This window comes from Neovison vison, chromosome 6, assembly GCF_020171115.1.
Source record: "Neovison vison isolate M4711 chromosome 6, ASM_NN_V1, whole genome shotgun sequence".
Taxonomy (NCBI): Eukaryota; Metazoa; Chordata; class Mammalia; order Carnivora; family Mustelidae; genus Neogale; species Neogale vison.
In genome coordinates, this window is record NC_058096.1 from 132,810,164 (window position 1) to 132,834,982 (window position 24,819).

The 24,819-nt window shown below is 38.5% G+C and overlaps 1 protein-coding gene across 1 annotated transcript in view; it reads right to left on the minus strand.

Annotated features, from left to right (window-relative positions):
- The window catches only part of COL6A6 (collagen type VI alpha 6 chain), a 117,004-nt gene that overhangs the window by 34,768 nt on the left and 57,417 nt on the right, over positions 1 to 24,819 (minus strand). The window contains exons 23-27 of the mRNA XM_044252401.1: positions 19,162 to 19,224; positions 14,740 to 14,802; positions 13,891 to 13,941; positions 10,743 to 10,778; positions 7,801 to 7,863 (exon numbers count right to left, since the gene is read on the minus strand). Coding sequence (XP_044108336.1) covers positions 7,801 to 7,863; positions 10,743 to 10,778; positions 13,891 to 13,941; positions 14,740 to 14,802; positions 19,162 to 19,224 — 276 coding nt within the window. The remainder of the gene's footprint in view (positions 1 to 7,800; positions 7,864 to 10,742; positions 10,779 to 13,890; positions 13,942 to 14,739; positions 14,803 to 19,161; positions 19,225 to 24,819) is intronic.

The following is a 24,819-nucleotide window of genomic DNA, read 5'->3' on the forward strand; positions in this document are numbered from 1 at the left end:
GAATTCTTCCACGTGCATTTAGCAGTATGATTTATTATAAAGAAGGCTAGAATTAAAAAAATCAGGGCAGTATTCCTAAGTTCATTCAAAATGCCATCGGACTTAACAACATTTACAGAATGAAAAAATGAAGTCGTCTGAAATCAGCTTAATTTGTACAAGCATTACCAATGAGACAGGGAATAACTGTTGATGTTCTTTGAGTATTCTACAGTGTGCTAGGCTGAGTGAAAAAAAACACACTGATTATATTTTCTTTAGGAGATACAGATTAACCTCCTGGGGGAGGGGAGGGAATGAACATATATACTGAACATATACACTGAACATATACACTGACTTCTACTCCCTCTCAATGTTTCATCAAAATGATGTAAGTAGATATTTCTATTTTTTTTTTTTTTAAATTTTAAGGGTAGAGAGAGTACGAATAGGGGGAGCAGGCAGGGGAAGAAGCAGGCTTCCCGCTGAGCAGAGAGCCTGATGTGGGACTGATCCCAAGACCCCAGGATCATCAGCTGAGCCAAAGACAGACCCTTAGCCATCTGATCCATCCAGGCATCCCTAAGTAGATTTTTTTTAAAGGAAAAAAAAAAAAGTGGGGCAGGGGAAGACTGAGGAAGAAGACAATAGCCACAAGCCTCCAGAGGCTAGAAAGCAGATGATGTACAGGTGTTAAATGACTTAGCAGATATGAAAAAGCTAGACCCTAAGCCAGTAGCAGGAAAAGCCAAGAATCCATTCCTAGAAGGCTCAAGAATTGGCAGCAGGTACCTCCAAAAGTAGAGGTGAAGGGGAGGGGCTAAATAAGGAGAACTGGTTGAAAATCATTTTAGGAATCCTCTGATCTCTTCTCCATTCTCTGCAATTGGGTGAATGTCCCTTTTTCTACTCCAACAACAGAGGTAAAGCTGAGGGATCTGCACCAGGGAACTCCAGGCAGAGTTGAGTGCCCATGGTACCCTCCTGAGAACAGGGTGATCTGATGAAGATATGTGAAATAGACAAGAGACCCCTCAGGTTTCCTTTTCCATGTGGTTTCAGGAAAACTACAGCCAGACCTTTATCCTCAGTCAGGAAACTGAAACAGTCTTCTCAGGGAAATCTGACCAAAGAAAGAAGACCTAAGGATACAGATATCAGACGTCTGCTAACTAAAGAACTCAGCCAGACCACTCTTCAGTAAAACCTGTAGCTGATCAGCTCTATCAATGTCTCTGGGGCTTCCAATTAGCCTTTTTGTCTTTAATTCTTAAATAGGAAGAGATAGCCCATTCTCCAGACACGCTGGGTATAGAGATCAATACAGAAAAAACAAAACTATAGGAAAAAGATTGTGTTGGACAAAGAAGCCGTAAAAATACTAATTTATATCCTCAGAAAACTAAGAGAAGATGCTTCAACCATGAAACGAGACAAGATAGTGTAAAAAATATTTGGAGAACAAAACAAGCTCTTTAAAATTAAATCATGAGAGGAGCATTGTGAAATAGTCAAAGAATCTCCCAGAAAAGTAGAGCAAAAAAGACAACCTGAGAAATAGGAGAGAAGAAAGAGATAAGGGGCAGATGGATTGCCTTTTTTCTTCCCCCTCTCATATGAAACTTAGTGAAATTATTTGACTCTAAATTAGTGGTTCTCAACTAGCGAGAACTTTGTGCCTCTCCCCCCACCTCCAAGGGGAAATTTGACAATGTCTGGAGACATTTTTGTTTCTTATAATGGGGAAGGATGGAGAAGGGCAGTGCCACTGACATCTAGTGGGTAGAGGCCAAGGAAGCTACTAAACATCCTACAACGCACAGGAGAGCCCCCGCAACTAAGAATTATCCAGCCCTGGGGCACCTGGGTGGCTCAGTCGGTTAAGCGGCTCCTTTTGCTCAGGTCATGATTCCAGTGTCCTGGGATTGAGCCCTGCATCAGGTTCCCTGTATGCCTGCTGCTCTGCTTACTTATACTCCCTCTCTCTGTCAGATAAACATAAAATCTAAAAATAAATTTATCTAGCCCCAAATGTTCATCGTGCAGAGATGAACACATCCTGCCTTAAAGTATGTGCATGTGTAAAAAATATATATATGTATATACACACACACACACACACACACACACACACCACACACACATATATAAGGTTAAAAACCATGACAAAAAAATTCTTCGGTTGGGAGGAAAAAAACAATGTGAAAATTTAGAAAAACTAAAAACACAGTCATTCCAAGAAAACTGAAGAGGTGCTCAAAATTGAAAGCAAACCTTTATCAACAGAGACTTCTACCAGTGGAAACTTCAACTTTTTCAGAAGGAAAACCTGGAAGTTTTCAGTGTCTAAACTTCAAATTCGGAAATATTTACAAAGATAGGGAAAAAGCAGCTTGGCAGGTGAAATAATAAGTTACAAACAGCGATAAATTGTGGGAAAAAAAGAAATTCAAGTAATCAAAGGCCAAAAGAAAAAGTTCACATGCTTCCCATTGGTTCATTGTTTTATAAAAATGATTAATCTGGCACTGGGGGACAAGAACCCCAAAACAGCTGAACGTGTTAGCATGCTTCCAATGTTTGAGAGTAAAGTACTTCATTAACAAGTCAAGGGAAAGGATCCAGAGGTATTTCAATGCAGATGACATGTGGATTAATTCCAAAGTGTTTTCCAATTATCTTTCTAATTATTTCTGTCATTAAAAAACAACAACAACAACATAGTGTTAAAGGACAGTCATCCAAAAACATGCATGAAGAAAAGAATTATAGCTGAGATGCAGTCCTCTTAGGAGAAGCAGGATGGAAGCAAAGAGCAGATTCTTTATTTTGTATCCCTAAAACCCAATAAATAATGACTACACAGGCAAGAGGTGTCCAAGATGGTGTCATAGACCCTGAACTCACCTCTTCCCAAGGACATACCGAATCTCTATCTACCTAGAGAGAAATTCCTCCTGAAAAAGAACTGAGGGTTAACTAAACAGCTTACACACAACAAAGAGTAAAGGGACCACAAAGAGAATGGCAGGAGGGATGGAGACACAGTAACCATGGAAACCCCACCCTTGATGCTATGAACTGCAGTACTATGAAATTCTCCAGGATAGATCTCATTAGGCTACAAAATAAGTATCAATAAATTTAAGAAGACTGAAATTATAGCAAGCATCTTTCCTAACCACAATGGGATGAAACTAGAAATCAATCACAAGAAAACTGGGAAAAAACCACAAATACATGGAACTAAACAATATGCTATTAAACAACTAATGGGTCAATAAAGAAATCAAAGAGGAAATAAAAAAATATCTGGAGATAAATGAAAATGGAAACACAATGGTTCAAAATCTTGGGGAATGCAGGAAAAGCCCTTCTAAGGGAAAGTTTATACCAATACAGGCCTACCTCAATTAAAAAAACCTCAAATAATCTAACTTATACTTAAAGGAATAAGAAAAAAAAAGAGAACAAAGCAAGTCCAAAGTTAGAAGGAAAGAAATCATAAAAAGCAGAGCAGAAATAAATGAAATAGAGGCTAAAAAACTATAGGAAACATTAATGAAACTAGGAGCTGGTTCTTTGAAAGACTAAATGATAAACATTAACCAGACTCATCAAGAAAAAAAAGACTCAAATTAGAAATATGAGAGAAGGTACAATTGACACTACAGGGTACAAAGGATCAGAAGAGACTACTCTGAAAAACTATATACCAACAAATTGGACAAACTAGAAGAAATGGATAAATTCCCAGAAACACCGTTTCCAAGACTGAATCAAAAAAGAAAATCTGAACAGACCAATGACCAGTAACGAAATTGAAAAACTTGTATAACAAATATCCAGGACCAGATGGCTTCACAGGTGAATTCTACTAAATGTTTAAAGAAAAGTTAATATTTATTCTTCTCAAACTATTCCAAAAAACAGAAGAGGAAGGAAAACTTCCAAATTCATTCAAAATGAATGCCTTCAAAATGAAGGCAGCATTACCTTAATTAAAAAAACTGGGGAGAAAAAGCCTGCTGCAAGCAAAGAAAATTACAGGTCAATATCCCTGAGGAATATAGATGCAAAAATTCTCAACAAAATATTAGCAAACCTAATTCAACAATACTCATCCACCACAACCAAGTGTAATTTATTCCAGGGAACAAGACTAATTCATACAAATAAAACAACATGATATCAACACATTAACAAATGAATAAAATCTTGTGACAAAATTCAGCATCTATTCATGATAAAAACTCTCAACAAAATGAGTTTAGAGGAAATACACCTCAACCTAATAAAAGCCATATACAAACAAATTCACAGTTAACATCATACTCAGTGGTAAAAAACTAAAAGCATTTCCTCTAATATCAGGAGCAATACAAGGATGTCCACTCTCACCACCTATATTCAACAGAGTCCTGGAAATCTGAGCTGAAGCAATCAGACAAGAAATAAAAAAGACATCCAAATTGGTAGGGAAGAAGTAAAACTGTCACTATTTGCAGACAACATGATTTTATATATAGAAAGCTCTAACAACTCCACCAGGAAACTATTAGAATAAGGGAATTCAGTAAAGTCACAGGATACAAAATTAATATAAGAAATTTCTTGCTTTTCTATACATTAATAATAAGGTAGCAGAAAGAGAAATTAAGAAAACAATCCCATTCACAATTGCATCAAAAAGAATAAAATGCCCAGGAAGACTTTTAACCAAGGAGGTGAAAGATCTAAACTTAAAATTTTATGACACTGATGAATGAAACTGAAGATGACACAACCGAGTAGAAAGATATCCTATGCTCATGGGTTGGAAGAACTAGAATGTTCAAATGTCCATACTACCCAAAACAGTCTACAGATTTCAGTTCAATCCCTATCAAAATACCAGAGGCATTTTTCACAGAACTAGAACAAGTAATCCTAAGTTTGTATGGAACCATAAAAGACCTTGAGTAGCCAAAGCAATTTTGAGGAAGAAAAACAAAATTGGAGGTATCACAATGTAAGATTTCAAGATAGACTAGAAACTTGTAGTAATCAAAAGAATATGGTATTGGCACAAAAATAGACACAAAGCCCAAAAGAAGAGAATGGAAAACCAAGAAATAAACCTATGCTTGCTTATATGGCCAATTAATCTATGACCAAAGCGGCAGGTATATACAACAGAGAAAAGACAGCCTTTTCAATAAATGGTGCTGGGAAAACTGGACAGATACATGCAAAGAATGAAACTGATCAATGTCTTATATATACACAAACTCAAATTGGATTAAGGACCTAAATGTAAGACTTGAAATCATAAAACTCCTAAAAGAAAACATAGGCACTAATCTTCTGGATCTGTCTGTAAAGGAAACAAAAGCAAAAATAAATAATTGGGATTATTATCATACTAAAGATCTTTGGTGCAATGAAGGAAACAAGCAGCAAAATGAAAAGGCAACTTCTTAAATGAAAGAAGATGTTTGCAAATGGTATATCCAATAAGGTGTTAATATCCAAAATATATAAAGAACTCATACAACTCAAAACACACGCATATACACATACAAAATCTGATTAAGAAATAGGTAGAGGGGGACGCCTGGGTGGCTCAGTTGGTTAAGCGGCTGCCTTTGGCTCAGGTCATGATCCCAGCGTCCTGGGATCGAGTCCCACATCGGGCTCCTTGCTCGGCAGGGAGCCTGCTTCTCTCTCCACCTCTGCCTGCTGCTCTGCCTACTTGTGTGTTCTCTCTCTCTCTCTGACAAATAAGTAAATAAAATCTTAAAAAAAAAAAATAAATAGGCAGAGGACTTGAAGAAACCTTTCTCCAAAGATGTACAGATGGCCAACAGACACATGAAAAGATGCTTAACTTCACTAATCATCAGGGAGACACAAATCAAAACCACAGTGAGATACCACCTCACCAGTCAGAAGGACTGCTATCAAAAAGAAATAACAAGTGTTGTCAAGGATATGGAGAAAAGGAAACCCTGGTGCACTGCTGGTAGAAATGCAAATTGTTGTGGCCAATATGGAAAATCCTGTGGGGGTTTCTAAAAAAATTAAAAATAGAAACACAATATGACCCAGTAATTCCGCTTCTGGGTGTTCACCCAAAGAAAACAAAAACAGTAATTTGAAAAGAGATCTGTCCCTCTGTGTTTATTGCAGTATAATTTATAATATCTAAGATATGGAAGCAATAGATGAATGCATAAAGAATGGATATACATACACACAATAGGATATATATATACATAACGTATGTACATATACACACACAATGGAATATCACGCAACCATAAGAAAGAATAAAATTTTGCCATTTGTGACAACATGGATGGACCCAGAAGGTATTATGCTAAGTGAAATATGTCGGAGAAAGACTGCCATACAAGTTCATTTATATATAGAATCTAAAAAAAAAACCCAACCCACAAAAGAATAAGCAAAGAGAAAACCAGAATAAAAACAGAAAAACAACAAAAACAGAAAGAGACTCATAAATACAGAGGATAAACTGGTTGCTGCCAGAGGGATGGTGGGTGGAGGAATGGGTGAAATGGGAGAAGTACAAACTTCCAGTCATAAAATAAGTAAGTCACACAGATGGAAAGTAGAGCATAGGGAATATAGTCAATATTATTTTAATAACATTATATGGTGACAGACGGTGTCTACACCTTGTGGTGAGCATTTTATAATCGATGTTGAATCATTATGTTGTACACCTGAAACTAACATTGTATATCAACTATATTTCAATAAAATCTTAAAAACCCTGGAAAGAGTCAAAGAGGTAAAAATGATCAAGTGTAATGCAAAAGAGAATGAACACATAGGGGAGCAAAGAAGCTTCTAGAGGATCTCTTAGAAGAGCAACAATGAGCTAGGGAAAAAACTCAACTCTGTACATAAAGCTCTTGTCATACTTGATAAAAAATGGGATCAGAATAAAATTCACTATGATGAAAAACTTGGAAAACCACCTCAAGTATCAAGGTTATAGCACTTTTTCTTTTCCTGCTAATTAACATGGTGTTAAGATCGGTTTACCCAATCAGTGAAGAAAAGAAACAAATTTACTGAGAGGCAATTATCAGAACAATGTCTTTTACAAAGCAGCCATGTCCTTTATACATGATATAAATATAAAGAGTCAACAAATACAAAAATCCATTCCTAACCCCCCGGAACCCGAATATACTAATGCATGTGAAACTATATTGTACACTTGTCTTCATTATGAGTGATCCAAAGCTTTCGGATATTTCCCAGTCCTTCTATGGAATAACAAGGACAGATTCAGCCATAAACGGAAACTCTCTCATAAAAATTAGTAACAGTCTCTTAAGCTAAAAAGGCAGAGGATCTTCCAGGGTGTACGTCATTAAAAGCAGTTTAACAAAACTTAACAGTGAAGAACAAGATGCCAGTGGACATTAGGATGCACTAAATCTGCCAAGGAAATGGGATTAAACTAAACATATTTTGCCAGAGTGAAACTGTTTTTTGACCACAAGAATTCCTAAAATGAACATTATTTCCAGAGTTGAGAATGGTACCTTGGCAGCCAGGACAGGTGAACTTGTTCATTAAAAGCAAACACATCTTTGCCTTCTTGCTGGTGTTGGAGGATGAGTCATACACCCATTTCCCTTTCCCAGGTTTGCCTTCAAAACATACACACACACACACACACACACACACACTTTGCGATTCTTGGGGAACAAGTGACAACTCAAATGACTGTAAAAGCATGAAAAGGACTTCCCAAAGTAGCCAAGGTGGAAAGGCATTAGAATCTAAGAAGCTTACCGTCTTGCCTCTAGCTCCCTTGGGTCCAGTTTCTCCTGGACCACCAGGGTCCCCAATCTCACCCTAGAGAAGTCCAGAAAAACACAATGGTTATTAAAATCAAAGAGCTATATCTAATTTTTTTTTAAATTTTCAGCATAACAGTATTCCTTGTTTTTGCACCACACCCAGTGCTCCATGCAATCCATGCCCTCTCTAATACCCACCACCTGGTTCCCCCAACCTCCCACCCCCCACCACTTCAAACCCCTCAGATTGTTTCTCGGAGTCCATAGTCTCTCATAGTTCACCTCCCTTTCCAATTTCCCCCAACTCCCTTCTCCTCTCTAACTCCCCTTGTCCTCCATGCTATTTGTTATGCTCCACAAGTAAGTGAAACCATATGATAATTGACTCTCTCTGCTTGACTTATTTCAATAAGCATAATCTCTTCTAGTCCCATCCATGTTGCTACAAAAGTTGGGTATTTATCTTTTCTGATGGAGGCATAATACTCCATAGTGTAGGGCGCCTGGGTGGCTCAGTGGGTTGGGCCGCTGCCTTCAGCTCGGGTCATGATCTCGGGGTCCTGGGATCGAGTCCCGCATCGGGCTCTCTGCTCAGCAGGGAGCCTGCTTCCCTCTCTCTCTGCCTGCCTCTCTGTCTACTTGTGATCTCTCTCTGTCAAATAAATAAATAAAATCTTTAAAAAAAATACTCCATAGTGTATATGGGCCACATCTTCCTTATCCATTCATCCGTTGAAGGGCATCTTGCTTCTTTCCACAGTTTGGCGACCGTGGCCATTGCTGCTATAAACATTGGGGTAAAGATGGCCCTTCTTTTCATTACATCTGTATCTTTGGGGTAAATATCCAGTAGTGCAATTGCAGGGTCAGAGGGAAGCTCTATTTTTAATTTCCTGAGGAATCTCCTCACTGTTCTCCAAAGTGGCTGCACCAACTTGCATTCCCACCAACAGTGTAAGAGGGTTCCCCTTTCTCCACATCCCCTCCAACACATGTTGTTTCCTGTCTTGTTAATTTTGGCCATTCTAACTGGTGTAAGGTGATATCTCAATGTGGTTTTAATTTGAGTCTCCCTGATGGCTAGTGATAATGAACATTTTTTCATGTGTCTTATAGCCATTTGTATGTCTTCACTGGAGAAGTGTCCGTTCATATCTTCTGCCCATTTTTAAAGTATGATTATCTGTTTTGTGTGTGCTGAGTTTGAGAAGTACTTCATAGATCCTGGATATCAACCTTTTTTTTTTTTTTCAATTTTTTTTTCCAATTTATTTATTTTCAGAAAAACAGTATTCATTATTTTTTCACCACACCCAGTGCTTCATGCAAGCCGTGCCCTCTATTATACCCACCACCTGGTACCCCAACCTCCCACCCCCCCGCCACTTCAAACCCCTCAGATTGTTTTTCAGAGTCCATAGTCTCTCATGGTTCACCTCCCCTTCCAATTTACCCAAATTCCCTACTCCTCTCTAACGCCCCTTGTCCTCCATGCTATTGGTTATGCTCCACAAATAAGTGAAACCATATGATAATTGACTCTCTCTGCTTGACTGATTTCACTCAGCATAATCTGTTCCAGTCCCGTCCATGTTGCTACAAAAGTTGGATATTCGTCCTTTCTGATGGAGGCATAATACTCCATAGTGTATATGGACCACATCTTCCTTATCCATTCATCCGTTGTAGGGCATCTTGGTTCTTTCCATAGTTTGGCGACTGTGGCCATTGCTGCTATAAACAACCTTTTGTCTGTACTGTCATTTGCAAATATCTTCTCCCATTCCGTGGGTTGCCTCTTTGTTTTCTTGACTGTTTCCTTTGCTGTGCAGAAGCTTTTGATCTTGATGAAGTCCCAAAAGTTTATTTTTGCTTTTGTTTCCTTTGCCTTTGGAGACATATCTTGAAAGAAGTTGCTGTGGCTGATATCGAAGAGATTACTGCCTATGTTCTCCTCTAGGATTCTGATGGATTCCTGTCTCACGTTGAGGTCTTTTATCCATTCTGAGTTTATCTTTGTGTACGGTGTAAGAGAATGGTCGAGTTTCATTTTTCTACGTATAGCTGTCCAGTTTTCAAAGAGCTGGAGCAAAGAATCCAGAAATTTTTATGGAACCAGAAGAGACCCCGAATCGCTAAGGAAATGTTGAAAAACAAAAATAAAATGGGGGGCATCATGTTACCTGATTTCAAGCTTTACTACAAAGCTGTGATCACCAAGACAGCATGGTACTGGCATAAAAACAGACACATAGACCAGTGGAACAGAGTAGAGAGCCCAGATATGGATCCTCAACTCTATGGTCAAATAATCTTCGATAAAACAGGAAAAAATATACAGTGGAAAAAAGACAGCCTCTTCAATAAATGGTGCTGGGAAAACTGGACAGCTATATCTCAATATGTTTTTAAACTTATTCCAACATGAAGATGTTTTATGTATTATTGGAAGGTGACTTATAATCACATTGGAAAAATGGAGCAAGGTGAAGAATTCAGGTTTGGTTTATTTACATTTTACTTTCCTTTGAGCAAAGAAGAAAATACATATGATAGAGGAGAAGGCGTCCACGTGAGAAGAAAAAATAAGGATTATTTCTTCCTTTACTTATGAATTTTAAAACTAGAAATTAAATTTTTAAAAAAGTCTGCTTCTGTCTTCCCCATTTTCCTCATAAAGATTTCTCCCTTTCTTTCTTTAGAAAGAATCCCATACTGAGCGTGGAGCCTGATGAGGGGCTGAATCTCACAACTCCGAGATCATGACCTAAGCTGAAATCAAAAGTTGGGACGCCTAAGTGATTGAGCCACCCATGTGTCCCTAAGGGTTCTCTCCATTCATTTTATAATTATCCTTCTATTGTCCTGTGATACATTTTATAGCCTCAGGAGTAATTTCTAATTGATCTCTACTTAATATGAAGTACACAGTACCTTAGGTCCACTTTCTCCGGGAAATCCTTCTTGCCCCTGTAATTGACAGTTTAGAAAATTAATATTTGCACACATCACCAAGGTAGATTTATGCTGACGTTAATTTTACCTGCTGCCTTACTTGGTTTTAGCATCATGAATCAAGAGAGGGCCAAAACAACTAAAAATTAAACTGTACAGCACTATTTGAGAAACTAGCTCCAATTTCTAAATTAAGCTATTTATACCAAAATATCATGACAACCTAGATAATTGGATAAATATGCACATCTGAGGAATTACAAATCAGCTCTCCTTCTACTGAAGGCATCTAACAGGAGAGCTGGCCAGATGGTCAAAGTGTTTCTGAAACAGTCTTCTTTTTTTTTTTTCCCCCAATTTATTTATTTTCAGAAAAACAGTATTCATTATTTTTTCACCACACCCAGTGCTCCATGCAAGCTGTGCCCTCTATAATACCCACCACCTGGTACCCCAACCTCCCACCCCCCGCCACTTCAAACCCCTCAGACTGTTTTTCATAGACCAGTGGAACAGAGTAGAGAGCCCTGATATGGACCTTCAACTCTATGGTCAATTAATCTTCGACAAAACAGGAAAAAATATACAGTGGAAAAAAGACAGTCTCTTCAATAAATGGTGCTGGGAAAACTGGACAGCTATATGTAGAAGAATGAAACTCGACCATTCTCTTACACCGTACACAAAGATCAACTCAAAATGGATAAAAGACCTCAACGTGAGACAGGAATCTATCAGAATCTTAGAGGAGAACATAGGCAGTAATCTCTTTGATATCAGCCACAGCAACTTCTTTCAAGATACGTCTCCAAAGGCAAAGGAAACAAAAACGAAAATAAACTTCTGGGACTTCATCAAAATCAAAAGCTTCTGCACAGCAAAGGAAACAGTCAAAAAAACAAAGAGGCAACCCACGGAATGGGAGAAGATATTTGCAAATGACAGTACAGACAAAAGGTTGATATCCAGGATCTATAATGAACTCCTCAAACTCAACCCACACGAAACAGACAAACACAACAAAAAATGGGCAGAAGATATGAACAGACACTTCTCCAATCAAGAAATACAAATGGCTATCAGACACATGAAAAAATGCTCATCATCATTAGCCCTCAGGGAGATTCAAATTAAAACCATATTGAGATATCACCTTACACCAGTTAGAATGACCAAAATTAACAAAACAGGAAACAACATGTGTTGGAGAGGATGTGGAGAAAAGGGAACCCTCTTACACTGTTGGTGGGAATGCAAGTTGGTGCAGCCTCTTTGGAGAACAGTGTGGAGATTCCTCAAGAAATTAAAAATAGAGCTTCCCTACGACCCTGCAATTGCACTCCTGGGTATTTACCCCAAAGATACAGATGTCGTGAAAAGAAGGGCCATCTGTACCCCAATGTTTATAGCAGCAATGGCCACAGTCGCCAAACTATGGAAAGAACCAAGATGCCCTTCAACGGATGAATGGATAAGGAAGATGTGGTCCATATACACTATGGAGTATTATGCCTCCATCAGAAAGGACGAATATCCAACTTTTGTAGCAACATGGACGGGACTGGAAGAGATTATGCTGAGTGAAATCAGTCAAGCAGAGAGAGTCAATTATCATATGGTTTCACTTATTTGTGGAGCATAACCAATAGCATGGAGGACAAGGGGCGTTAGAGAGGAGTAGGGAATTTGGGTAAATTGGAAGGGGAGGTGAACCATGAGAGACTATGAAACAGTCTTCTTAACACATATTTCAATGGAGAAATTTGAGAAGCGTAGAGCCTAAACCTGATCATTGGTTTTCTAAGCTTCTGTTTACCTTACTTAGTCCACAGACTATAATTGAAGACGTCTGACAATCCCCATTTGATGAAAATAATTTATTTAAAGTTTAGTTTCTGATTATTATAAATAGAGTCTCCTCAAACATATATAAAATGCAAAAGAACAGAAAGGAGAAAAATCATCTAAAATCTCACTACCCAGAACCATTATAAATGCCATATTTTCTTTAGGCTCTTCAAAATGCATTTTTAGCACAATTGGGTTAAATATTCTTTTTGATTTTTTTATATCCTGGTTTTTTACTTGATATTGTCACATAATTTCTTTACGTGATTGTAAACTTCATATACATTCATTTTAAAGAGTGGCTAATATTCCAGTGCCATAAGCTACTCAATATTTCCCTCATCAGATACTGAACTTGTTTTCAATAAATTCCCTATTCTAAAAAAAAATTTCTGTGGAAATGTCTCATTCATTAGTGATTTCTTTTTTCAAAGAAATTTTAGCTTTTTGGGGTTTGTTTATCCTTCCAGACAGCCTCTTGCATCATTCCTAGTGGGATTTCACTTGGAATTAAATTGATCCTTTAAAATGTTTTAAACCTTCCAACAAGAATTTGGACGTCTTCATTTAGTGAAGTTTTTAATTTCAGTAATTTTATTGTTGTAGGTCTCAAACATTTTGCAGAAAGGATATTCTTAACTCTACTGTGTTTTTGTGGGTATTGTTATTATGGTTTCTAAGTGGTAATTGTTAGTGTATAGGAATCACTGGTTTTATAAATTTATCTATCTTACTTCCAGACCCTTAAATGTTCAAAATACAAAGTTGTAATTTTTTTAACATCTTAATTTTTTTCATGTTCCAAGATTCATTGTTTATGCACCACAAAGTTAAAAGTCTTTATTTTTGAGTTATTGCTTGGCCCAATGCATTTAGAAAGACGCTGTAAAAACCTCTTACCAATGGTTAAACATATTAAGAAGAGAACTTGGGAATGCCTCCCCTAAGTAAAGCCTAGCACAGAGCTGCTAAGATTAGATGCACTGTTCGGGTTAGAACAAGTCAGGCACTGGCTGCACATCTTTGCAAAGGAACAGAAAATTAATTTTCAAGTTTCAGTTGTTGCCTGAACCTTAAGCCATCAAATTGTTTTTACTTTCACCACAGTATCCAAGGGATATCAACAAATAAATTATCAAAATCTATCTCCAAATGTCCAAGACTGCCCTATTTACTGCCTTTTTTTTTCTATTGAATGTGTCAAAAATAAAGACCACAAAACCAAAACAAGCAACAGAAAACAAATGGAAATGTCCAGATTCCAGTCAATGTGTCTTACCTTTGCTCCTTTACTTCCAATGCTACCATAACCTGGGTTGCCATCATCACCCTGTAAACAAAGGCATTATTTACAAATATCCCAGACTACAAACTGGAGGCAGGCTTCCTCACATAAGAATAAGACACCCAGTTTTTTGGTTTGATTAGGAGAAAGTAAGAAGTGGATTCTCTCTCTGGGGCTGGCCACTAACATTTGGTATTAACTAACATAATGGCACTAAAGGCAACTCTCAATGACAGAGAGAGATGGTGCTTTGTCCCTGAGGCTCACCTGTATCGTCTGTAAAATGGGACTAAAAATTATAACTACACATGGTGTAATTATGAAGACTGAATGGGAAAATTTTAGGCATACAGTAATCTCAATAGAAGGAGTTAGTGTTGTTAGCTCTTCTATTTAACACCTGTACTTTAAATACCTTTCAGTTTACTAGGTGAGAATAAGACCTCCTAAATGCCTGGCCAGAGGCTACTGCCAGACCCTTGCAGAAGGTCTTTGTGAGAAGTCCTGAGCACTAGGAGAGTGTGGGCTAGGTTTCTGATTAACAAGTTCTGATGGGACGAAAGAATGGGAGAAGGGTTATGGGGATGCTAAACGTAAGTTTTGTCCAGTTTATCATTTAGCTTCAAAGCATCCCAGCCAGGATGTTTGGTACCAGGGAAGCTGCCACTTTAGGAGAGCTGGCTAAGGAACTATTCCAAGTTGAGGATAATATCTCAGTTTCCATAAGGCTATCAAGCTAGACTGGGGTGGTATCTTTAATGCACTCTTCAGAGAACCACATGGGATATCTACTGAACTAGAAGATTCCAAGTGCCAGGTCAAAATTAGCGATCCAACACAAACCGGCAAGCCTCGAGGACCCGGGAGGCCAACAGCTCCTTTTTCTCCCAAATCTCCAGGTTCTCCCTGTCAGATAGAATGAAACATGTCCTTATTAGTTTGCTGCTGTTTGTGTATATGTGTGTTTGTGTGTGTGTGTGTGTGTGTGTGTGTGTTTTGTAAAGGAAATTGGAAGTGATGGTACTAAGACAACAGTTAGTTATACAATTGCATCCATGTGCATCACACACAGTGACATCAGATTTGTGGTCAGGACTGCGAGTTGTGTAAGTAATGCAAAGAATTGCTGTGAGGTCTCCTTCATTGATGAATGAAGTCCCAGAAAGTCTGATGCATCGTTCAGTGCAATCTGCCATCTTGGCAGCCCAGTGCCATGGACCACACCCTTGGAAGTGTCTTACCATGAGCTCTGTACTGTTTAAAAAAAATTAACGAAATTGTTTCCAAGACGATCCATCAAATCATCTGGCTGCTGCAAAGAAAACAGGCTTACTAATCTAGCTTGAAGTGCTGATCAAGATAACCAGGGTAGCACAACATCCATGGCAACAGTTCCTGACTTCTGACTAGTAGAACATCTACTGTGGGTTATAAATCAATCTCAAAATTATGTTGAGTCAAGTCCAGCTACTTGAGAAAGTTAAAGTTAACACAGCTTTACAAAAGAAGGTTAACTCCTTAAAAAAAAAAACCCTTAAAATTTTAGATTTTAGATTTATAGAAATGTTTAAGTAGCACAGAGAGTTCCTAGATACTCAACATCTAGCTTCCCTTATTGTTAACATTGTATTAGTTACATTAGTAGGACGTGTTTATTACAATGCATAAAGGAATATTGATTTGTTATTATTAACTAAAGCCCATACTTTGTTCAGATTTTTTTTTTAAGTTTTTACCTGATATCTTTTTTCTGTTCCTGGATCCTATCCAGTATACCATATCATGTCTCCTTAAGCTCACTTAGACTGTAACACAGTTTATCAGATTTTCCTTGTTTTTGATGACCTTGACAGTTGTGAAGAGTACACTGAGACAGTCTGTAAGATATCCCTGAACTGGGGCTTTTCTCACGATTAAATTGGGTTTTAGGGGCTTTAGGGGTAAAGACCACAGAGGTTAAGTGCCATTCTCAGCTCAACATTATCAAGAGAACATACTGTCAACACAGGATAATTATTGATGTTAACCTTGACCTCTTGGCTGAGGTAGTATTATTGTAGTATTATTCTCCCCTGCCCATCCCATAATATACTCTTTGGAAGAAGGAGTGCAGAAGTGTGTGCAGCCCACACTTAAGGGGTGGTTAACTCATTTTTAAGGATAGAAAGGCAACCCAGTTAAGTGTGAAAAGTGGACAAATGGACAAATGTCCACGAGTATTGAACTCTGATACTAAAATAGAATCGGGTTCCATGGATGGGAAACAGAAGATCACCTTCCCTGATATCTTTCTTTCAGGGTAGTGACTCTCAAAGGTAGCCTTTGGAGGCTACCTACCTCACGATTCCCTCAGGTCCACATGCAAAGGAAATTTCTGCCCATCCCCCCGGTATAGTCTCTGGTAATGGAGCCCAAGAATATGCCTTTTTAAATAAGCTTCTCATCTGATTCTTATACACAGTGAACTTTGAGAACATCTGCTTTAAGGTAGGGAAACAAGGGAAGCCGTATGACTTGATCAGGGTCACTTTGTTATTGGTACAGCCAGGCATTGAACCCAGGATTAATTGCTAAATTGCTTGCCTCCCTGGGAACTTGAACTTATTGGAATAAGGTAGGATTAAGTGTTTGGGACTCATCTCAGTTAACAATGAATCTAGAGGACTCAATTTATCTTGGGACTTCCCAAAGGATTTGGGCTTGCTTTGAGGGTACTTGTTTCCAAATTCTTGCCCCCCTCCTTAAAAGCCCCTCTTATTAATAACGATCTTTTTGGCACAACCACCCTGCTCCTATCTATTTCCTTCTACACTCGCATCTATAACTGACCCTCACCTATAACCCTCTATTCCTGCCTACCTCTCTTCTGGTTCCTTCTGCCACACCCTCTGGAGTGCTTTCATTTCATAAGCAAACCTTCTGTATGCATTCATGACATCTGCACACAGACATACATCTTTCCTCACTGTAAGATAAATTTGATTCTCAGCAGTGACACCACTTCTCCTGCAGCTTTCTTGAGGGTGAGAAGGCAGCAGTTGTCTCTGTTCCAAACTTCCCTTTTCAGACTACTATTGCTACAGTGCATGCTCTAGGAATCCTTCCCTGTGGGAGTTGATTATCCCTGTTTTCCATCTGTCTCATTTCGCCCTCCAGTCAATGGTCCTTGCAACTTGACAGCTGGCATCCAACATTTCAGTCCTTCTTAGCAGATCTTCATTACAAAGCTAGCCCCTCTTCTCAAGCCCTCATTCTTATCCTCTAGGTCAAGGAATTTCTCCGTTAATATCTATTCTGATATCTTCAACCTTCTTTCTCTCTGTTTTCATTTTCTTTGCTCAGACACATACTATACAGTTTCTCCTATCATTGAAAACAAATTCCCATGGTGCCTGGGTGGCTCAGTTGTTTGTGCAACTGCCTTCAGCTCAGGTAATGATCCTGGAGTCCTGGGATTGAGTCCCGCATCAGGCTCCCAGCTTCACGGGGAGTCTGCTTCTTCCTCTGACCTTCTCCCCTCGCATGCTCTCTCTTATTATTTCTCTTAAATAAGTAAATAAAAATCTTTAAAAAAAAATGAAAACAAATACCCAGCTTCAGTCTGTGCTAGACTGGTAATTAATGTACCCTCTTTCCCCCACACCTAGCTTCTTCAGAAAGTGGTTTATAGCCCTGAATCCATTTCTTCCTCACCAACACATTATTTAGTCCCTTTGTAGGCTCTTTCCCTTTCTTTCTCCTCCTCTCAAATGCTACATTTTTGAAAATATTCTTTGGAGCATCTTAGCCACCAGAGGCAATGGTTACTTCACGCCCCCTTCCTTATCTGTTCTGCACCAGCTGATACATTTGACCTCTCCTTCCTCAACTCTCTTCTCAGCATCCAGTATGCATTTCTTTCCCCTCTTTTCTAATGATTCACTATCTCCTCTACCCCTTCTTACAAACGGACACCACCAAGAGTCTTCTTAAAACTCCAAATGCCTCTGAAACTGCATCTCTGACCAGCCCTAAACTGTTTCCTTTATTCTCCAAAACAAATGGTTCCCTTCATTCTGACACCACTCTTTCTCATGACTTTCCAACTTCTGGGAGGGTACTACACTCTCGCCGGAAGTCCACAAGTCATCCAGCCCTCTTCTCTCTACTTTAGTTCCCTAATGGCAGAGTCCTCCAGAATCATCATGAGCCCCTCCTATCCTCACCTTCTTGAGTCATCCAATCGCTGCTTGTCTTGGAGACTGTTAGAACACACCCACTAGTCTCCTAGCTGCCAATCCCTCAGCCTTCAAAATATTTCTACACTGAGTAGCCTATTCAAAATCCTCCCAAGTCTGGCTGTGTTCAAACACTCCATTAAAAAAATTGTAAACAACACTGTACTGGCTACCTAATAAAGTAAGTGACCACAGGCTTTTTTTTTTAATGTGCCTATAAGACAGGATCATTTTTCCCCCCAAATATCCACACCCAGAATTTTCCAACCCTGTGCTTTCCTTCACATAGTTTCTTCTCCCTGAAATCCTTCATGCCTTTTCTCTGCTTGTCAAAGTCTTTCTTATCTTCTAGGGTCTGCTCCAAGTCTGTAACCTCTATGATGTTTCTTTTCCCAGCCCCAAAATACTTCACTAATACTATATTTAAATTTCCATTCTCAGACCCATATTCTGGTCTACTTCATGTTATAGATTATTGTCTTGAAAATATTCTAAATTCCATGGAGATTGATTCCATGTCATATCTATTATATAAACCAGAAATTCTTTCATTAAGCAAATATTTACTAAGCAATTGCATGCCAGGAACTGTTCAAAGTATCCATCAGTGAGCAAACAGTCAAAGATATCTACTCTCCTGAAGCTGAGTTTCTAATCCAACAGAATATCAGTAGAGTGACTTTGTCTTAAAAGGTGTGCACAAATGTTTGCATGCATGGAGGAAACAAAGAAGAAAAGAAGACAGGAGGGGAGGGAAGAAGAGAGGGGCAAAGGAATTCCTGCCCCTAGAACAGTCTTTCTTCCCTGAGGTCTCCCCAGCTACGACTGGGTGTAGCCCCTCATGAAATTATGCTGAGCTGGAATCCTTGATCTCACTGTGGTCCACACCCATGTCCTTAGATGTTGCTGGCTCTCTAAGAATCAACCCAGGGTGTCGGGGCAATAAGAGGTTCTCCTCTGTGTTTAAAGTGTTCTGGCTAATAGAACCAGACACACTTACTTTGAGGAGAAAACCTTAACTTTGGTGGGCTTAAGGAATGTGACCTACTTTATTTCCTTGGCTTCCCAAACGACCTGGATTCCCTGCTTCTCCTCCTGATCCTGGAGGCCCCTGAAACAAAACAAGGATTGCAAATATAGCAGAACATAAAGCAAATTTCCCCTAAATCCTTTGTATCTTTTCTAAGAGGAAAATGAACCACAGATGGGAAAAGAGTTATGGCTTTATTGATTTCTGCTCTGGAAAAAAGTATCACAGCTGTCAAATAAAAACTAGTAAATAAAAGAAAATTAATAAAGTAATTCATGACAGATGTGGCTTCAATGATCACGCTTTCTTGTGAGTCTTCTTTTCCAAAGAGATTTTACATTCTCACTGTTTTGCTTTTACAGCAGACGTTGCTAAAATGTCTAACATTTAAAAAAGACATTCCAAGTGATATTTGCCTTTAACTGTATTCTGTCTGGTTCCTTGCTTTGGTAGAAAGCATTTTTTTAAGGTAAACTTTTATTTATTTGCAAACAATATAATTTGTCCAATAGAAAGTTCAAGAAACTTCACCAAAATAATTGGCATTAATAACAAGCTATGTTCAGGCATACAAGATAAATATTCTGAAATAGTTTTCTCTTTCCTACTGATAAGTTAGAAAAGTAAATGTACATAAATTCCCATTTACCATTAGAAAGAATAAAAACTATAAAATATGTAGAATTTAAAAAGAAAGATAAAAGACCTATATAAAGAAAGCTTTAAGATCTTATTGAAAAACATAACAAAAGTTAAACAGAGGGATAAATATACCACACATATATGGAAAATCTATTTGATATAATAGAAGTCTCTTTAATGTTCTAGAAAGCATGTTTATTGGGATAGCTTTAGAGCTGAACACTTAAAAATCCCAAATTCAGAGACAGCCCAACTGCCTTCTTGTGTTATTAACACTTGGGATCAGATTTTTCCTTTGGAATACCCAAACATATGGCAACAGAAATCTTGTGGTTAAAATATTTACATAGGTACTTGTAAATAATCTCAACACTGGTGAATTGAAATAATTTTCAAGAAAAAAATTTTTTGAGGGGGTACCTGGGTGGCTTAGTCGTTAAGCACCTGCCTTTGGCTCATTTCATTATCCCAGGGTGCTAGGATCAGCCCCACATCAGTCTCTCTGCTAAGCAAGAAACCTGTTTCTCCCTCTCCCACTCCCCCTGCTTGTGTTCCCTCTCCATCAAATAAATAAAATCTTAAAAAAAAAAAAATCTCCCCCTTTTTTTGGCCACAGTTGCTGAATTTAAAAATAAATAAACCAAATCTGTGTAGTAAGCATGATACTTAGCAAGTCTTATTCAGAAAAAATTATGATATTAACCTTTTTGTCTTTAAAAAATTAAAAATGTAGTAAGTTGAACAAAAAATTTCCTAACAGGAAGGACTGTGGAATAGTATATTGGTCACTTAGGGAAGATAATAATGATCTTTCCACAATTTTCTCTCCTTTCTTTATCTCAAAAGAAGATCTCTATTTCTTCACCTTCCATAGCTCTCAACTCTTTCCCTTGGAAATCTCACTTCTACCAGTGCCTGGGGCTAGCTCCTATGACCTTCATATTCAATCTAATTAGACTGTTTCCTGTTCTTACCTTATTTGAATTTGATCATGTATTCTTTGAAATTTTTCCCTTAATTTCTGTAACACCAGGGACTTCCTGGTCCCTCTCTGGTCTCTTCTCCATTTGCCTCTTAAATCTCCATGTACCCTGAGGCTCCATCATTGGACCTTATTTTCTCACTTAATCCCCTCCACCTGAGTGACACCCCCATAGATTCACATCACCACTACTTTACAAAATAACTCTTAAATACCTGGATCTCCTGCTCAAAGCACCCAACTAAAAGCCAGACCCGTATATTAAAATGTCTCTTGGATATCTCATCAGAATTGATTGCCAAAGATAATTATACTTACTCTAAGGCATGCTTGGCTTCATATTCTCTTTTTAAGGAATGGTGCTAATCCCAAGATGGAATCCCAGTTTGGGATTCAGGATTGGGATTCCCAATCCCAATTGGGAATCATCTCAATTGGTGCTAATCCCAATTGGTGCTTGGGATTAGCACCAATTGGGATGATTCCCAATTGGGATTGGGAATCCCAATCCTGAATCCCAAGCTGGAAATTTAGGAATCATCCAAGGGCCCTTCCTTAGCCTATCTCTCAAAACCTATCAGTTACAAGTCCTACAGGTTCTATTGCCTTTCTATACGCATCTCCCTTCCGCTATCACCTACCTTTTCTCTTCCATTCCTATTGCTGTCACCTACCTTCAGGGCTTTCTTCTTTCTAAATTCCTGGATTCTATGACTGTAGCCTGGCCTCTCTCTAATCCATTCTTTTCTCCTTTACCCTTTTGCTTTAGAATGTCAGGCTGATGCTACCACTTTTTCTGAAATTCTGAATTCCGAGTAGCCTTCAGAATAAAGTTGATGGTATTTATTAGTATATAAAATCCCTTAAAATGTTAGTATTGCAGGTCTCCATAGTCATCTGAGACTACTTCAATCACTATATGTTTATGCACAAACCATCTGTAGTCACCAAATACTTCTTGTTGTCTTAGGTTTTCACACTTGTGTAAGTTCTTTCCTTAGCTGGTTCATTTTTCTGCCCAGACACAATCTCCCTCTTGTGAAAATCTTACCATTAGCATCACTATTTCAAGAATACCTGAACCCTTGACTCTGTTTGGTCTTACAACTGTTCTGAAAAACTGTCTCTCCATTTTGTATGTAACTGTTCATTTATTTCTCTCTCTCACCTACTAGATATTAGCCTGTATGTTCTTGAAGGAAGGGGTATAAGCAATTGGCTTCCTATCTCTGGAACTTAGTACAATACCTAGAACCCATCAATGCACCCATCCATTCATCTAGCAATCTATGCACCTATCTAGGAATAGGCCCCAAGAGGGATGAAATGATATGTTAGTTTGATTTTCCATATGACATTTTTTATGTACTTCACAGAAGGATAAAGTAGATTTCAACTGTCCTTGACAATAAGGGGCAAACCGGAAGTCTTGCCTAGGAGATCACTTTCTGGGCTTCCTTCCAACATAACCAGCTCTATGAGATGAAGGAAATTTCAGAGAGATTCCTTCATGTGTAGTCACTTTAAGTACACACAAGAACAATGAGAGATTATCCTGTTTGAAAGCCCTCCAAAATGGAAGAGTTCTTAAAATGGATGGATGCATACATGCAGAAAGGGCATGGTCATCTGAACATCAGAAAACATGATTCTATTTCCTGTGCAGGACCACACCAAGTACCAGACTGGGATTTGTGACTCCTTGAATGGGTCCCAAGCTTCATGAATGGTTACCCGGATGTATTAACTACTCAAATACTGCTGACTGTATAGGGACTCTGTTTTTAAAGGAAAGCTAAAAAACTCCCTGTCACCCCAAGATATCAAAGAGTCAAAAAAGTTTCTTTGATTTGAGGGCAAGAACATCTATGGAATATAAAGAGAAGATTAGGGCATTCAAAGGAAAAGGGCACCAGCTAGAGGTGAAATCTTTATTGGCTTTGTTGTAATGGCAGACTTTTATTGAGCATTTATTTTGTGAAAAGCTCTATGCTCAGAAGCATATATTGACATTATACATGCTTTCTCAATCACAATGATTATAAATAAATAAATAAATAAATAACTATGATTAACACTACTGTTTACAAATAAAAATCAGATTGTCAAAGCATTTAACTCCAAATCACCAAATAGGAGGCTAAGAAGGGAGCTAAACCCGATTCTGACTCTACACTTACCTCTTGGCCATTCTTTCTGCTGTTTTGAGACCTGTGTCTGGGATAGGATTCCTAAACTCTACTAATCATGCACCACCTGAGACTAGAGTTTTAAAAATATGAATCTCCAAGCTTGATGCAGGAGGCTGGGGCCAGATCTACTCTCCACTCTCAGGACTTGGCTGGTGGTCCTTTGCTCATGTTTTGACTCTGCCACAGAGCCTTCTGCAATCACAACTGGTTAATACAAGTGTTAGTGATGATAGGATATGTTTAGAGTGTAAATGTTTTTAAAAAACTGTCCTTAGATAGCATCTTATCAGAAAGGATTGAAGTAGGAGTTTGAGATTAATGTCTGGGGCAGTGCCAGGACACCCTGACTTCAGATGGAATATGGCCGCACAGGCAGAAGAGATTTAGGATCTTCTCATGTTCAAAAGGAAACCTGTCACTTATTTTCATGGGGTAAAACTGCTTACACTGACAATCAGTAAGTTGTCAGGCTGAGCTGGAGCTACCTAAGGAGATTAAATGCTCAGTGTCTTTAAGAGTCCGATATGAGCTAATTCTTAGAGAATAAAAGACAAGAGCGTGGGCTAATGCAAGAACAAACCCAAAGAAATCCGAGATGTTGATCTTGACAGTGCTAATCTAAGACACAGCCTCTAACCTCAACTTCTAATCTTTCATGCATCCTATACTCCAACCATGTTGAACCATTTATGGTTCCCCAACTCACTTTGATATATCTTTTTAGATTACCCGGCTCCTTTTCCCAGATGCCTGCCTCTCCTTTGGTCACCTGGAAAACACTTCCCTATCCTGCAAAAGCTAAATCACTCTTCTCCTGCTCCAAAAAGTTCTTGCTCCCACCACTCTACCCTGGGTGCAATTCCGTTTTAGCATTTAGTAAGTCACGTCTCAACTATTTGTTTGTGTTAGTGAGCTTTACGAGATTGGGAGCATGTCCTTTATTTCTTTTTTTCTTTAAAATCTTTTATTTATTTGGAGGGAGAGAGAGTGAGCTAGCAAGAATGCAAAAGCAGGGGGACGGTGAAGCAGACTCCCCATGGAGCAGTGAGCCCAATTCCAGGATGCTGGGATCATGACCTGAGCTGAAGGCAGACGCTTAACCCACTGAGCCACCGAGATGCCTTGGGAGCGTGTGCTTTTATCCTACTGTAGGATCCTACTATATATCATACGAGATAGGACTTACATACAGGAAGCACTCAGTAAATATTTGAGTAAAAGGAATGGTTGATGGATCATCCATCCTAGATTACACAGAATGATGAAATCCAACCATTGCAGTTCAGATTACATGTTGTTATATTGTTATTATCATGGCCTTCCTTGGATTGGAGACTCTCATGCTTTGGGCATAAAATGTCCCTGCTAAATTAGGTAATTGAGTCACAGGGAGGTTAAATAAATTACCCAAGGCCACACACCCAAGAAGATATAAAACTGGCAAACCCAGGCAGCATGGTTTCAGGCACTATGCCCTTGACCACTATGTTATGCTCTATAAAGATGACAACAGAAATTATACTTTGTGTTCCAAATTTGCACGGAATAATTCCAACATTTCTTGATATCGCATGTGACATTAGTGATTATTTGACTAAAACAAGTAAGAATAATTCCAGTACTAACTAGTATTACTAAGTATGTCTGATTTTCGATTCCTTTTCTAGGCATTGATTACATTAAGGTAGTACCCTAGGGTAAACCAAACAGGGGAACAAAGGAAGGTATAAAAGAATACACTGTTCTTTTCAAAGTTATACTTTCTTTTTCATTGTGCCATGGACTATATTTCTTTCATATCATAGCCATATACTTGGTTGGATTAACACATTTTGATTTATTCAGAATGCCCCAACAGTG